Source organism: Numenius arquata, chromosome 22 (genome assembly GCF_964106895.1).
Source record: "Numenius arquata chromosome 22, bNumArq3.hap1.1, whole genome shotgun sequence".
Classification (NCBI taxonomy): Eukaryota; Metazoa; Chordata; class Aves; order Charadriiformes; family Scolopacidae; genus Numenius; species Numenius arquata.
The window spans coordinates 7,004,703-7,021,901 of record NC_133597.1 but is presented as its reverse complement, the minus strand read 5'-3'; the positions used below and the strand labels follow the sequence as shown (position 1 = coordinate 7,021,901).

The 17,199-nt window shown below is 50.2% G+C and overlaps 1 protein-coding gene across 5 annotated transcripts in view; it reads right to left on the bottom strand.

The window, feature by feature from the left end:
* Positions 1 to 17,199, bottom strand: part of ETS1 (ETS proto-oncogene 1, transcription factor) — an 80,552-nt gene that overhangs the window by 19,115 nt on the left and 44,238 nt on the right. For 4 of the 5 annotated variants that reach the window (XM_074162542.1, XM_074162543.1, XM_074162544.1 and 1 more), the window contains 4 exons: positions 6,174 to 6,293; positions 5,315 to 5,515; positions 1,856 to 1,933; positions 693 to 941 (listed from right to left, as the gene is read on the bottom strand). The exons of the other annotated variant lie outside the window; for it this stretch is intronic. In XM_074162542.1, the coding sequence (XP_074018643.1) occupies positions 693 to 941; positions 1,856 to 1,933; positions 5,315 to 5,515; positions 6,174 to 6,293 (648 nt within the window). The remainder of the gene's footprint in view (positions 1 to 692; positions 942 to 1,855; positions 1,934 to 5,314; positions 5,516 to 6,173; positions 6,294 to 17,199) is intronic. 5 annotated transcript variants of the gene reach the window in all.

Genomic DNA, 17,199 nt, shown 5'->3' with positions numbered 1-17,199 from the left:
TAGGTGTTTAAATCCCATCATCTCAAACAGGAATCATGTACCTATAACTCTTTGGAGATGTAGGGTTGCAGCACAAAGATTCAGGGGGTCCTTCAGCTCTGCCGCCAACTCAACCCATGACATCTGCATCTCCTAACAAAGCACGGGGCTTGGGTTCAACAGAACAGATTATCAGTTCAAACAAACAGACCTCAAAATCAATGGAGATAATGGATAAAGACTTTGAATCACCAAGTGTAAAACTTTTCAGAGCCTTGGACAGTAATTCCTGATGAGAACTTCTGAAGGATTTGTGGGGTTTTGACCGGTCTTCTAGGAAAATGAGATTTATACAACCACACAGCAGTCTCTGTCCTCCCTAATAACCTTAAAGCCTGTTTCCATTTCACTCAAGTTTGACATCAAAGTACAGAGCCAGAAATGCTACATTTTTGCTGCAAAACCAGGCAGCAGAGTAGAGAAAAGAAAGACCTTCTTCATGTTTTCCCCAGACAGAAAGGCAGGGAGGGCTCAAAGCCATCAGGGAATCCATCTGGAAGTTCAACCTCATCAGAGATATGGCTTCATTACTGGCATTGCCCAGTACGCTGATGGCCTTGGTCCCCCCAAAATACATCTCCTACAGAAGGGAATGTTGACATAGGTAGAAGTGGCAAGAACACAAGCAAACCCTGGGAGATGCCCAGCTTTACCTCGACTGGCACGTCCCATGCACATGTTGTCTGGCGTTACTACTTCTTGCTTGATCGTGAAGTAGTCTGTCTGCAGGGACTCCGTCTGGACCGGGTCACGCAGGATGACTGAGGGATAGTCGTTCTCGTACTTGAGGGACAGGAGCTCTTCCGAGCTGATGGGATGGAGGGTCTGGTAGGACTCTGTGATGAAGCTGGGCTCAGAGAACTCGGAGGGAGGCACACACTGTGCGTGCTCGATGCCATAACCTGCAGGCAGAAGGGGAGCGTCAGAAAGAACCCACACACAAGCAGCAAGCGTTGCTCGCTCCCCCTCCAGTCTCCCACGGCACAGTGAGATCTGAGGTCTGTGGTGCGAGAGGAGACTGTCTTTGGATATAAAACACCTGGAGCAACTGGGCACTAATTTTGAGTAAGGTTTCTAAAAGCTACAGAGAGATTGTGTCTTATAATTGCAGCAATTTTTTAAAATAAGAAATCCTCAACCACCATCAATGTGGATTACGCCAAACTCCTCTCAAGCAAGCTGCTAGTGGGAAAAAGCTGGAAAATCATGATGAGCACAGTCTCAGCAAAGGGGTTATAAGGCAAAGAAGCTTCATTGATAACTGTGACAGATGAGTCACTTCCATGGTCACTTCCTCTCCTCACTGGTCAGAGCCTGGAATCCCAATTCATGTGAGTTGGGTTTTTTTGCTGGTTCGTGAAATACACCATGGATTTCAAATGCCCTTAAAGAACGTCTCCACCCCAATGGCAATGGGAAGGGCAGGAGTCTAGATTGATGACTCATCTCTTTCCTTGCTAGGCTCCTACCTGGCAATTCAGAATTAAGCCTTCTTCCCCCATACACCCCCTTTTTCAATATTTTTTTTTTTAAATTGCTAATGTTCTGGGGTGTTGAGGTTGCTTTTCAGGTCTACTGAGCTACAGCTTCAAACAAAGAGTGCTTCCAAAATCAGGTTACGGCACCTCAAGGCGCCAAAAGATGGCTAATAAATAAACCCAAACCACTAGGAAAGACAAAATGACACACCTTTCATGCTCTGCCATGACAGAGCAACAACTGCCTGGTACAATCCTCATGCGGTGCTGAAAAACCTCTCATAGATGGCACTTTCATGCCTGGAAGCACCAGAATGATACTGATAATTGAGACTTACTAATGAAGTAGTCTGAAGTATAGCGGGATTCTGGATATGTCGTATTCACTCCATTTGCTGGGTAGGGTTTTACCTCTTCTGCAAAGAGAAAAGGAAGGAAATGTCACATGTCCACAGGCATATTGTGCTTCGCAAGACTTGCTTGTAACGCAGAGAGGTCTGAACTTCCTAAAATGTTCCTCTCCGGGTTAAACTGGGACATTCAAAGGCACAGAAATGAGTTTGGAGCTGAAATCCCACCGAAACAAGTGCTCGATGAACTTGGGTTCCTTTGGGGATTCTTGCTGCAGGCATGCCCAAATTTAAACAAAACAAAACAAAACTGCAACATCTTTCTCAATCAGAGGCTCCAGGTGGTTCTGAAATACCAGTTGCATAATTTCCTTGCTTGCCTTAATTTTTTCGTCTTTCACTCTCTTGAGGATTGCTTATCACACTTACATGTATGAGCTCGTGAAAAAAAAATATGCACCACACAAGGACAGTTGTTTTCCTGAAAAAGGCCCTATTTTTAGAGCAGCAGTAGGTGTGTGCAAGTGAGTGGGTAATGCATACCAAAACCAGCTCCTACAACCCCAAATTAATGCTAATTCCCAGCCTACGCAGCCCCTTTTGCCTTGCACCTAATGGAGGCAGAAGATCCTATGCTCAAAAAAGCTTCGCCGCACTGTCCATCACCCAGCTCCTGATACAGACCCCGTGGTCTACGTATGGGCAGCAAGTAAAATTTTAGCCTTTCTATAGGCATAATTCACTGAGAAAGAGCACGTTTTGCATCAAAGCATAGATTCTCTGCTTTTTCCGAGCACTTTGGGGCTCCTGGGCTTGGCGCTGAATTTGCTTTCCCATATAAAAGCCACATTGCTCCTACCCTGACCAGTTTTTCCATTAACACCTTACTCGTTCCAGCACGGCGTGTGGGCAGAGATACCGGCATGGCAGATTTTATTTTCTTTACAGAGGGTAACCAAAATAAAAAACACACAGACAACGCTGGGTTGTGTTTATTTCTGCTGAGGCTAAAGAGGACCGAACCAAAGATAACGCACGTTCGTTTGCAAGAAGCCTAATTTTGGCCCTCTCTCCTGGGGATTGCAGAGTGGAAAATATTCTCTAACAAAAGGAGGTTTTGTGCAAACAGAGAGACCTAATGAGAAACGCTCTTTTCCTCTCCCCACGGTGTCTGCCAAGGGGCAGGGTGGGTGACCACAGGGAAGGAGAGCAACCTTCAGCTACGCTTACAGTCAAGCGGAGGGCACTGCTGACTGCTGGTAACCGAAGAGGTTATTTTAGGAAGAAATTTGGAAAAATATGCCTGAAAATACCCAAATCCAGGCAGGGAAAAGTCGCCCATCTGCTGCCGTTTTTAAACCCCGAGCAGCCTGTGGTACGTGAGTCACTCAAAGTGCTCACAAGGGAGGCATGTTCGCAGGAGGGACAGCAAGGTCACAGCCTGTCCCAGCGTGACCTGATGCCGGCGGTCCCACCGCTATAGGTAAAGCCAAACATTTTGGGGTTAACCACCACTCCCAGCATCAACACCCCCAAGCGATGATGGTGGGTGGCTGGGGAAGACGGAAGAGCCAGGGACTGGCCAGTTGGACCCTGACTCCATGGGTGAAGCCTGGGGAAACCTTGATTTCTTCACGCTTCATGTCCTCAGCTGCAAAATGGAGACAACCATCTCCTCTTGCATGGGGAGAGATGCGTCAGGGAGAATTTTGCACAAACACAACAGAACCCAGATCTTCTCAGGGGTTTGGAGATGTACTATCAGTAAGACGAGTCCCATGACTTACAGGGAACAGAAATTAGTCCTTGGGGTGAGGCTGGTTATTTCTTGGAAGCTCTTCTTAGTTACTCTCCAAATACTTTGCAGATACTGCCCTTCTGGGAAACGTGTGAAGAACCCGCCATAGAAGCGAAGGCTTAAGACAGCTTATGCAAGAGGTGACAAAGTCACAAGTAAACCTGAACCCAGAACAGGGACTTCTTGGTTCCCAGGGCTACACCAACAGTGTCAAAATAAAGAAATTCAGCTTTATTCTTTCTCATCCTTTTGGAAGAAAAGCTGCAATGGGCACAAAGATTTCCAGTTTCTTTCTAAAAGCTCGTCTCTGTCTCAGGCCTTTCGCATCCTCGCGACTACAGCATCCTCACACCCGCTTGGGTCAACGCTATAAGGAAAGGTGATCCCTACTGTGAAACTCCAGCACCAAGTTCATCTCCGTGCCGTGGGGAACCTGCAGGAAGGAGCTGCAAAGCCAGCTCTACTGCCTCGGTCAGTACCTGCAGCACATCGCACCCTCTCCAGCGGGTTAGAGCCCAAATGAAGGAAGGAGGGGAGGGTTGCGGGAAGGCACGGCTACGTTCTAGGCAATGGCTTCCAGCAAGGAGAAACTGGACTGACCGCAACATTTTGCTTTGTTTGGTTAAACTGCTTGCTGTTGATATAAGCACTCAATAAAAATTATGCAAAACGAGAAGAAGAGACCAGATAGAGAGTCAAAGAGCAGAAAAACAGCCTGTCGCACACAGACCCTGGGAAGAGCCGTGTTTACCTTTTGCAAACCACAGGTAGCAGTAAAATTAGTAATCAGCAATTAACATCCATTTGTCAATGGTTTCCTGGAAGGCATAACTTTGCCCCCCCCCCCCCCCCCCCTTCCTGCCACCAGCAGAGGCCCGCTGACAAGCACGCAGGGTCGCTATGACAGCGCGAGGGATATTCCAGGAAAGCAAACAGCTCTGCACAAAAATGAGCCAGAGACAAAGCCCAGATTTGTCGCTGCTCCTGCCTGTGGTTCCGTTAAAGGTGTTAAGCTCTTCACCCACCCTTTAGAAACTGTTAAGTGTTGCTTGGGCATCCAGATGCTATGAAAATCAACACCCAAGAGCAATGTGTGTGTCCCCGGTCTATGAAAATTAATGCTGTCATGCAGGGACTGGCAGAGATGGCTTCTCCAGCAGGGGACACGGCCACTCTTAAAATGCCATGACGCCTTTTGGGACATGAAACAAAGAAAAGCAACTTCCAATCACAACTGGGAAATTAGGGTGGGATTTTGGTGGTATTGTTGTAGCCAGTTCTACCGGAGGAAGTAGTAAAATTCACAACAGGAGCGGAATGAGCCAAGGAAAGAATGCTTTGGAAAATCCCACCGCCGTTTCCAGGCAAGCAGAGCGTCCCTGCCCGCTGTGGGTTCCTGCCAAGCGGCCGGCGCAAACACCCTTCCTCTTTCAAGCAGTGCCAGGATTTGCATTGCCCACCAACGCTTGGGATGCCCGTTTGAAATCTTACTGGATAGTTGGGCTTTGAAAGCTGCTTTTCTTGGGATTAAAGCCTAAAATGAACACCTCATTGCACAGCCCAGCTGCCGGCCAAGGTCTTTGGAAAGACCCAAAACCAGGCCAGCCAGGACAGCATGAGCCATTCACCCTGGAGACTCCAGGACTCACCTTTCTGCAAGATCTCCAGGTGTTCCCAAAGGATGTCTCCCACAAAGTCCGGCGCTAGCTCCAAGAAGCACTCCTTGCCCAGGGCACAGAGGGCAGCTCCGTTCATGCAAAACTTCTGGAAATCCACTCCCTTCAGGCTAAACTCGTTCACCGCCCACATCACCCAGTCCCGCACGTGCGTCTCCGTCCACTGCTGGGGATCTGCACCAAGGGGTTGTAGAAGACATCCATTAATGAGCAACCACAAGCCATTTCCCCAGGAGAAAAGGACACCAACAGTGCTAGAGCTGTCCCAGGGGATAAGCACCTGCAGAGTTTCATCCCATAGAGACTGACAGTCCATTGGCACAAGGGTAAAATGTGGGCAGGGAACACCATAATTACAGTTTGGATCAACCCTATTTCACACACGGAACGAGCTTTCTTTTTGTTTGGGACTTTGAACAATTCCACCGTTTCTCTGACCCTTTCTCCCACCCTTTTCTCTATTTCGCTTGGTTTCTCCCTGTCATCAGCCTCCTGTGAAAGGTCCCTGCTGCTTCTCCATATAGTGGAGATGACTTGCAAATAGAAGTCCTGGAGCTGCCTCCAAAAGGAGCAGGTCAGGTCCCCAAAGTCACAAGAGCAGCCATCCGGCAGAAGTTAGCAGGACAGATAGGCACAATCTGTCAGCCAGGTGTAGAATGCAAAGTACTGAAAGGCTTTGCCTGCATGCCAAGATTTTTTCTGGAAAAAAATCAAGGCAATACTACCTGAAGAGCACCAACACAAGAGGTGGCAGATGTGGAGAAGGGCAGCCTGGCAGGAGGACATGGTCTCTGTCTCCACCACGGCTGCTCTCTGGGAAGCCATGTCTTACCTTTGGGGATCCCCAGCCGCTGCTGCTCTTTCGCAAAGCCGCTGAAGGTGGCTTTCAATGCCTGAGACATCATTTCTTTGCTGCTGGGAGTTAATAAAGGCACATCTGCACATTCCATATCTGAAAGAAGAAGGAGAGAAAAATGGCCGTAAGGACATGAGACTGGGAAAGACGACAGGAGTCGTGCTGGTCATTGAATTGTCAGAAAAACAGAGAAATCTTTTTTTCTTCTGAAATTTTCACACCCAGACCCTCCAGCCCTACACCCAAACCCTGCAAAGTCCATGAGCAGACTTCTTAAATGCAAGAAACACAATCTTGTGCTTATAATAAGCCTGTACAAGGGCATAAGCCAGGTCTGGTGAGGTAGGTGACATGGTGCACGTGGTCTCCCTATGAGCCAACCATGAATGTGCTACTGGAAATTTGATAGTGATATCAAAGACCTTTCCAGACATCAGCCTGCTGGGGTTCATCACCCCAGGTGGCGTCTGGAGCCTGGGAGACAGCTGAGCAGCTCCAGACATAGATGGAGGTAAAGAGTCCTACACCAGGGTGACCAAGAAACACAGGGAGAAGAGCATCTCTGAATCACCACTCCAGCTTTGAGCATGCCAGCCCAAAGAGAAGCAAAAGGCCAAAATTAAATTTTCAAGATTCACGGGCAATCCTGGAAACATGTAAGCTGACAGCAGGCTGAGGCAGGATGAAGAACCGGCAGAAAACCCATTTGAGGAGGGAGGGAAAAACAAAAGAGCTGGAAAATCCCACATTAGCACAGAGTTACATCATGCGCAGTCCATAGCAGGGAGCGACACGATTCGGGGTGAGTCACTGAACAATGCTCAGCCGCCCCCATGGGAGAGCGCGGGGCCAAGCCAAGAGCCGGGCCTTGGAGTAAGTCCTGATGAGAAGCAAAGCTCTTCCTTTCTTTTCTTTTTTTTTTTTCCCTTTTTCTAATTTATTTGGAAGGAGGCGGATATTTGTAGCCAAAGAGTTTAATAAACAAAAGCAACCGTTTGAAAAAAACCAAACCTCCTCCATCTGAATAAAGGTTTGGCCCTTTTTCATATATTTTAAGCATTCCTGAAAAACATCTTTTGCAGGGAAGGGAAGCCTCATCCAACCACCATCTCAAACGACTGAACTTTATCGGTCTCATATGTAAATCTCCCACCTGAGGCTGGTTTAGCACTGTAACCTATCGGAAATTTTTCAATGAAAACTGTTCTCAGCGGAAAAACGGCAACGCGCAAAAGCTCTTTTGGTGTTTTCATAAATGTCTGGACGTAGACATCAAGTCAAAGAATTCTCTGTTTTGTGGAAATCCCAGCTACCCCAGCTTACCATCGCCCTAAGTTAATTTAGGCTCTGATTTAATAAACCTGCAAAACACTGGCGGGTGCTTGTTTCAAGCAACATTGAGCGCATCCCTAATGCAATGGTGAGTCAGGGCTGAAGGCAGCGCTGCGGCCGCTGAGCACCAGCAGCCCAGCATCTTTCCAGTCTGACCAGTCTGGGGCTCCCGCTCCACTCAAATCCTCCACAGCCAAATCCACAGGCATCACTTCAGGCTCAAACAACACAATGTTGGGGTTTTTTTGGAAGCGGGAAACCAGGGGTTGGGTCAATGAGGACCCACCTGCAGCTCTGCGGCACAGGGGGAGGTTGACCACGCTGCAAAGTGTCCCCAAATCATCAGCCGGATGCACCAAATGCGATTCCTTCACCAAACCAAAGGGAACCACTTTTCTGTCTCCATCTTTGCACCTTTCTCCCTGTTGTCCCCAAATAAAAGGCTGCCCAGAGAGGTGGTGGAGTCTCCTTCTCTGGAGATGTTCAAAACCCACCTGGACACGTTCCTGTGCAACCTGCTCTGTGTGGACCTGCTTTGGCAGGGGGCTGGACTGGATGATCTCTAGAGGTCCCTTCCAAGCCCATAGCATTCTGTGATTCTGTGAAAAGACATCATGCAAATTCACCTCCTCTATTTGCAGCTCCCTCTAAGGTTAGTCATGGAATGATTTGCATGACTCTTTGCTCAGGTAGGACTAGTAAAAGCCCTGACACCAAGCCTCTCGGGACCTGATTCCCTCCCTTAACCCCCACCACATAAATCAAGGATTCCCTGCCACGGTGGAAATATCATGACCTTCGAAAGCAAATAATACATTCAAAGGCTATTTGGCAAATTACACTTCATTATTTACTGGATTTGGCTGGAGAGGGCATGGAAAAATGAGCAGCCACCCTCGCTATCTCTGTTCCCCATCTGCTGCTTTGAGATAACGCTGGGAGAAAGTGGTTCGGTGCCCCTTTCCCTTCATCCTCATGTTACATTTTAATGCTTTGCTTTCTGTGCTCTGTGGTTACAGGGACCACCCAGGAATCCTCCCCTCCGCCGGCTGGTTAAACGGCAGTTCACTGCTCCCGGGTGCTATGGGAAGATGAGTCAGAGTTAGGCTAAGAAAACGATTCTAACCCCAATTTTTACACTGAATCACTCGCAAAAAAAAAAAAAACCCTGTGTGGAGATGACCTCCTTAGGGAAGCCACAAAGAGCACCAGGGTAAGGTGAGGTGTGTGTAGAATTGTATGTTTATCTCAGCGATACAAGGGAGTACCCATCACCGAGCCCCCCCGTTTTCTCGATTTGTGGGGCTGGGTTTGCACAGACCCCGCGAATCAATTTTTTCAGTAGCAGGGGATAAGGTTTCGGTTCAGGAAGGTGAATGCTGAGCTCTGCACAAACATGTCAAAACAGGGAAGACTTAAAAGTGATTCCCAGGGAGAGGTCATCGGGGAAACAAACGGTCTATTTTCAAATTTAAAAAAAAAAAAAAAAAATTTAAAAAGCAAAGTGCCAGAGGAGGGTTTCTATTTAAACACCAAAATAAACCAAAATGTGCATTTCAAGGCTTCTCCTTCCAAATATCTTGCACTGGGCAGATTTAGCATTGAAACATTGTCTGCTTTTTTTCCTGTTAGACTGTAGCTACTGGGTAAAATTTCTTCAGAAGGCAAAACAGCCAGAAAGCCCCAAGCCTGCTAATGCTTGCAGAAGCCTTATTTTAGTCAGCAGTGGCCCACATCTAGAGAAAAGCTCACATGTGTAAAGCAAAACGTGTTTGTAAAGCTCTGCAGACGTGTTTGTGGACAAGCCTTAGCCCTGCGATCTGAAAGAGACGGGGGGGGACGGACAGTTTTTAATCTAAATTCTGCCTCTGCTGGCTTCGACGCACTGAATTTACTTAAATAGAATTTTCTTTGTTAATCTCCGAGTGTCCAGGGAGCATGATGGGCTTTAGCGGCTCTGCCTGGTGGAACTTTGCTGGGTGCAGGGGTTTTAGTTCCCAAGGAGGAGAATGGAGCCCTGGTGATGTCTCCAGCACCCGCAGATGAGTCCTTCTCCCTCACTTTGGGATGCCCAAAGGTCAGAGCCAAGCAGAATTGCGGTAACAAAAGCAACCCCGGCTCAGTCCCCCCTGGTTTCAGCTTTCACTGCCATCTGAAACCTGTTTCCAAGATTTTAATCAAATCTCGCACAAATAAAATGTCTCTTTTTGTGTGTACCTCCTGCTGTCCCCAAAGTACACAGGCGCATCCATGGCGGCACACACACGGGCGCGGGAGAAATGCATCGGACGGAGCATTAACCGGCACCAAACCCAGCTGTTACACCCAAGCTCAGTCTAAAAATTTCAGGGTTTTAAGCCGAAAAGCCAGTACAGCAGCGGGGGCCGGGCGACCACGGCGTCGCATCCCAGGCTGGGTTTGCTGTATGGTTTTTACGACACCCATGAAAGCCTCATCCACACGGCTGCCACGTGCGGTTTGCTGCCGAGATGCCATGTCCTCCTCCTGCTGCCGCTGCACCGCCAGGGAGCTGCATCTGATTTTCCTCCGGGGAGACCAGGCAGGGTGTCACGGTTTGAATTTTAAATACTAACAGGAGTTGCAGTCGCTCTGGAAAATTATGTCACCAGCATCTCTAGCATCTGTAGAGCAGAGAGAAGTCATTTGCCTTGCACGGTGGGGAGGCGGAGAGGGACATCTATTCATCTGGCTGCAGCTTTCCAAAGCAAGGAGGGATCTGGGGGTTCGGTTTGAGACCAGACCCCTATTTTTTCTCCAGCTCCCTGACATCCCTGGGGATGGGACTTTAGCCAGACAAGAGGATAATAACAACTCTGATATTGCTGCATCCCTATATGGGTTCTAAGCTACGAGGGATCTGCCCCAAACCCACCGTCCCACTTGTGCGAGGTGTTGCACCAAGAGACGTGGGGCCTGGGAGAAAAGCAGCCGGCAAAGGGACAAAGAGGCCAAGATCACCGAGTTCGTCTCCCAGCCACGTTCCCACTCTGCTCTCACCAGGCTCCGCACGTATAAACTGTTTCTATGCATCTGATCTTTTTAAAGGACTACGATTTACAAACTTTAGGGATTTTGACCTTAAAATGCAAAGTGACTCCGCTGCACGCCAAAGCATTAGCATCTGATTGCATAAGCAAAATAAATGGCAGTAAAGGAAAAAAAAAAGACGCTCTGAGCAGGAGGATGGGAGTAAAGTCATTTTTCACACAAGTTTCCACTCGGGGTCAATGCCTCTTTAAAGCTCCCCTCGGCCACTCACTTTTTTTCCCATCAAAAGCCCCAGTGTGTCCTTGTCCGGTCCCCGCTATTTTGCCCGGTAGCCTGTGCGTAAATGGATGTACGGCGGGTCAGAGTGGAGCCAGCTGACCCGGTGGCCTCTTCCTGCCCTTGCTCTGATGGATGGACACCAAGGTCAGGAACCCAACACGCTGTTGTCTCAGGTAAAAGCCCGCTCCCTGCCCGGCCTCCTCATCCTCCCCTTCCCAGGCCTGAGACCAACCCCGCAGCATGCTGAGGATTTTGGGCCCTTTGATGACTTGAAAGAGGCATGGGGACAAGTCTGGGAGAAGATGTGTGTTGGTTTCAAACCACATCATTTGCAGAGAGACAAGAAAAATCATCTCTCTGGGACTGTGCATCCAAAGGCTGCACAAACTTGTGCCTATATCCCTTAAAGGATCTCAGCCCTTGAGCTTGAAGCTGAGATCCTCCTGAAATCCACCGTGCACAACAGCCACCAACGCTGTCCCACCTCAAGGTGCCCACGGTTGGGGACATCCGCCCAGCGCTGGATGTCTGCAATGGAGCAAGAGGAGTTTCTCAGAGGGTCTGCAAGGAGGGCCATGGGTTTGCTCTCTTACCCTCTTCCCGTGTGCCCACGGTGAGCCAGTGACCACCAAGCCCCAAGATTCCCTACCTCCAGCCCGTACCAAGCCCAACACTGCCCAAGCTTGTCCTCCCACCTCACCGAGCCCCCTCTATCCCAGCCTTCACGAGGACCAAAACCAGGGCAGAAGTAGGGATGGGGGAAGCTGGAACAAGGCAGATTTCCCAAAGTCCCCCAGCTGGCAGGGTTCAGCAGCTGAGAAACCTTTCTCAGGATAACAGGAGGCTTGGGGAGAGGGGGGCCAGGAGCCGAGACCCTTCCCACGCTCCCCAACAAAGCAGCTTGGGCACCATGGAGCCACCATCTCCCCATCTCAGGTTTCCACCACCAACACCACCAGGCACCTCAGTTCCCCCCGGGGCAGCTTTGCCTTTTCCCAGGTGCCCCCAGCACCCCAGCAAATAACCCTGGCTGAGCCCCCTGTTATTTAGGCAGGATTAGGCAAAAATTTGTCTGCACTTTTGAACTGTTTTCACAAGCGTTGCCTCTCACTCCCACGCAGGAAGCAGGAGAAGAGCCGGCCTGTTCCAATTAGGGCTCCTTGGACCAAAAGGGCAGCAAAATTAAGGGGGGAAAGGGAAAGTGGGACAGAAAGCTGGAAAAAAGGGAACGGAGGGAAATCTGGGAAGCAAGGACGGATGGGGAGAAGGGGCAAGCACTGGGAGAGGTGTTTGCTGGGGATGTGGGGACAGGACAAGGGGAGAGAGGCAGAGGACCAGGCAGTACAGAGGGGAGATTTGATTCCCCTTCCTGCAGCAGCTTGCCAGAGACCGGCCCTGCTTCCCTCTGCAAGGAATGGCACAAAAGGCACAGACATTTGCTATTTTAATGTAAAATAAATATATTTCTTTTTTAAAAAAAGAGAAAAAGAAAAATAAGTCCTTTTTTTTTTTTTTTTTTTTTGTCCTTCAAGCAGTGAAAAATAAATACTCTGAGATGAAAGCTGGGCTTCAAGAAAAAAAAAACAAGAGAGGAAACTGAAAGCCCACACTGCTTAGCGCTGCAGAAAGCACAACAAAGCTGGCTTTCTTCCGGCATTCAGCAGCTTTCTTATGGAGATGTGGTGTGTCATGGGGGCGAGCTCTTCCCCTAAATAAAGGGCCTGAAAACTGTCTTCCTTAAATGCAGATAAAAGCATTTCTTCCAAGTTCGGACTCTCGACACTTAGAGCATCACAAGGAGTGAGGAAGGGGAAAGGTTAAGAGGAGGGCGAGAGTCAGGATGCTCTGCTCGGCCTCGAGCTTTGGGGTAAATAGCTTCACCCCTCTGTAAAATGGAGACACCCTTGCACGGGTGCAAGAAGAGGATGGTCAGGGGATGCCACAAGGAAAACTAGACAGAGAGCATTGGGTTTGGGTCTGGGTATCTTACATCAGAACCAGCAGGTGAAAGGATGCTTCTATCCTGACGCTCTCAAAATGTCCCTCTAAGCCTTTCTGCTGCCCTCGTTCAGGCTCCGTTCCACTCTCTCTCTCCAGCTTTATAATGTGGGTGTTGGACAGAGATCCTGGGAAAGCGGCATCTCCTGCAGTCCCAGGAGCTCGCAGGGGAACAGCAGCCTGGTGGTCAGCTCGCTCGGTCCTCCCCAGCTTTTGTGGGTGAGAGGAGGGAATGAAGTGCTGGAGAAACCCCTGGATGAAGCTAAGCAAAACCACAGGGCTTGAGGCAACGCTGGCTGCAATTCCGGGAAAGTGTCCCCAGCTTCAGGAGGCTGGGATGGGATCTATGGCTTGTCTTCCCACAGCAACTCGAAGCGGGGCTTCCCTTGGTGGAGAGTTTTGCTCCATCCTCCCCATCTCAGCTGCTGGAAGGAGCACACACGGATAAAAGCAAGCACCGGGGAGATGCGGCCACCTCTGAGGTCGGGGAATGTGGCCACGGTTTAACACCACTCATCAAAATTATGCAAAGCAGTCAGCAAAAAGATTTTTCCATCAAGAAGAAGCGACAGCAGAAACTGGGCTGTGTGAGGTTTAGCTCCGGCCATTAACTCAACACACAAGTCCCCCCTGCAAAGGCAAACACTCTTGAATCAGCTTCCAAACAGCTCCTGTCGCTTTAGATGTAACAGCATCACAACTAAAACCTAGCACAAGCCTCTTCCGAACCCACCGGCCTGACGGCAGAGCCCGGGGTTAATTAAACCTGTGCAAAGCCCGTGCGGAGGCTGAGCTCCCGGGTCAGAGCTGTGTGAGAGCCAGCCCAGGAGGCTGCAGCCAACGCTGAGGCAGCGAGGAACAACCTCCACGTGCCCAAACCGCTCCTGCTCAGGAGCCACAGCCTCTCCTTGCAGCGGGTCAGGCCCTTATCACCGTTCACCCTCCCATTTTCCCAATCGAACATGACATGGGCCAGGGCATCCCCTCTGAGGACATGATTAGCATCTCCCTTTTCAGGCTCGTTTGCCTTCGGTCCTTCCTCAGCAGGGCTGGGAGGACACTCCCTGCCCCGCGCAAACCTCTGAGACACGCTTCCCCTGCGATAATTCGCTCTAATCCCCGCTAACCGCGCTGCTAAAGAGCCCTAATCCCCGTGCACAGGCACACAGGCACTAATGGGAGCGCAGGGTGGGCTCAGCAAAGCCTGTAATGGACACCCAGCCCCGACTGAAAGGAGGTCAAGTGTAAATAGCAAGTCCAGGTCATGCCTGTGTGGGCTGCCCCACATCAGTGCTCCAGCTCCGGGAGATGCTGGTTTGCAAACACGCGGCTAAAAAAACCCAGCTCCTCACACTCCAGGTCCCAGCAGCGAAGCTCAAATTGCTCAACAGCAATGAGGGAAAAAAAAAAAAAAAAAAAAAAAGGAGAAAAAAGAAAAACCTACCAAAACCCAGCGATCCCCACCGAACAAACAACTAGATACTCATTTGCTTCTTGGAAGGGTGCCCGAGGTATTCAAATGGCTCACGCCTGGGACCAGAAGCCTCTTGAAATTCCTTGTTCTCCTCAGGCTGGGCTGGGAGCCCTGCAAGGCCAGTCGTGCCGGCTTCACCACCCCGGAGGTTTCCACAGCCACAGGAGCATGGTCCAAGCCCTCCCAAAGCAAACCCACAGCTGGACTCCAGCACTCCAAGGAGGAGAGAGTGGTCCAGGCTGTCCACACCCAGAGTGTCCCACCATCCGCGAGAACATCCATTTCTTTCCAGCCAGGTTGAAACCAGGAATTCTGCTGTTCTCACCTCAAATCTCTGGCTGATGATGCCATTTCTGGCATCTTCCATGAAGAAGTGATGTGACTGGAGGATTTGTCCCTACAGAAGGATGCAGCCCAGTACTCTGACATGGATTTATTCATCCTGGGGTGAAAAAGCACACACGGGATACTACCAAGGTCAATCACACCCAAGCAGTTCAGACTGAGCATTTCTCCATCCAAAGAAGCCCTCACTCTCTCCTCTAGATATTAATCTCCTTCTCCTTCATCATCCAGGGATACAGAAAGGCACTTAATGGGAACTGAGCTCCAACACCTCCAGCTGCTTGTTCTGGGGAAGGATGGAGCTGCCAAACCACCCGTGATCCTCTCCCAGAAAAGGGAGAGCAGAGATTTTGCAAGGCCGGGCTGAGGTTACTCAGCAGCACACTGTGCGAGGAAGATGCTGTCAGGACCAGAAGTGTGAAAAAGGAAGGCTGAGATCTCTTGGCAGGGCTGTCCCCTCGCAGCAGGGAGAAGGGCCAAGGAACCTTCAGTCATGTTGAGCTCTTTCATCACCCCACAAAGAGATCCCAACCCCTCGAAGTCGGCTCAAATACACCTGAGAAACACACTGTGCCAACACATTCTGCAAGCAGCTACACATGACCTCACGGCTCAGGATGATTTCATTGCTTATCTACGGCCACATGAAATGACTCTGTGCCCAGAAAGAAAAAACAATTATTTGTGCTGTCTGTCACCATGATACGACACACTTCTGATGTAGATGGACTCCACAGATGTCCCTGCTGCTGGGAGCCCACTGGTCCTAAAAAGGAGCCTCAATTCTCCTTTGGAAAGGATTAGACATGCAGACGCTCAGCCAAATGCCTCCAATCCATCCGACTGAAAGAATTCCCCACCTTCACTTGTTTTTCAGCCCAACTCCTGCATAAACTGATCTCTCTGTGTCCTGGCCTCAGCCCTTGCTCCCAGGCTGAATCAATGCCACGTCATGCCAGACACGAGGGTACCACATGGCAAGATGCAGTCTGAAGTGCCCTCAAGCTAGGATGATGTTCAACCCCCAAAATATCTCCTTCCACATCAAAGTCACTCTCTCCACTCACCAGCGCACTCATTCATAAAACAAGAATGTTTGCTAAAGCTGGAAGGGCTGGACCTGCTGTGGAGACACGTTGGTGGTGTCCACACAATAAAAGTGCCCATCAGTCACAAATGGAAGGTGCCCATGGATGTTCCTGCTCCGTTTCTCAAGCCCAGGACATCTCCACACATTGCAGAGAGCACCAAACCAGCTCTGGGGAGACCCCACCTGGAGTACTGTGTCCAGCTCTGGGGCCTCAGCACAGGAAGGACGTGGACCTCTTGGAGTAGGGCCAGAGGAGGCCACGGAGATGCTGGGAGGGCTGGAGCCCCTCTGCTGTGAGGACAGGCTGAGAGAGTTGGGGGGGTTCAGCCTGGAGAAGAGAAGGCTCCGGGGAGACCTTAGAGCCCCTTCCAGTCCCTAAAAGGACTCCAGGAGAGATGGGGAGGGACTCTGGATCAGGGAGGGGAGCCACAGGACGAGGGGGAAGGGTTTGACACTGAAAGAGGGGAGATTGAGATGAGATGTGGGGAAGAACTTCTTTGCTGTGAGGGTGGTGAGAGCCTGGCCCAGGTTGCCCAGAGAAGCTGTGGCTGCCCCATCCCTGGAGGGGTTCAAGGCCAGGTTGGATCAACCTGGTCTGGTGGGAGGTGTCCCTGCCCAGGGCAGGGAGGGGAACTGGATGGCTTTCAAGGTCCCTTCCAACCCAAACCATTCTATGACTCTATGATTCTATGACAAGGAAGGGAGGCTGAGCAGCTGTGGGTCACCTCCCGAGCACGCAGCCTGCCCCAGGGCAGCGCCGTATGGGGGCGAAGCTTGCCACATCCCTCTGCAGCTGCAGATTCCTGCCGCCCATCCCACCCCCACCTCCGCAGCCTCCCGTGGCCAACCCTTCCCTTCAGGGCAACACCAGCCCTGACGACGTAGAGCCAAGGCGGCGATAAACCGCGTCCGATTGCTCAACGGGAGGGTGCAAGTCGCGGCGTATCACATCCCCGGTGGATTGCAGAGGGATTGCCGCTGCTGCCTTCCCCAGAGAAAGCCCTTCTTCTAATATTAGGCTTTTGATAGCATCTTTTTTTTTTTTTTTATTTATACAGCAGGGAGTGTTTCGGCTCTGCCCAGGAAGCGCAGGCAGCACTCAATGAGCAAGGCAAGGACATGTGGAGGAGGAGAAGGAGCCTGACAGCTTTGCCCTGTCCCATCTGGTGACCACCAGGTCCCCATCTCTCCACCTTGTCCCTTCCTGTCTAGGGACCTGCCACCGCACACGAGGACTCCAGGTCTGTCCTCCCTTATCAGGCCGAGCTGCCCAGCTGTCTTTGCAGTTACCGGAGGAGAAGACGAGAGATTAGAGTATTTAGCTTTGAAATCAAACAAATAATTGCACAGGCTTTATGCAAACAGATGAGGGTTGGGAGGTCAGAGCGCGGCTGGCAAACCTCAGCACTGTTTGCCCTGCCTAAATAATATTAGACCAAGGATAATCAATCATTTTAATCAACAAAATTATTTAT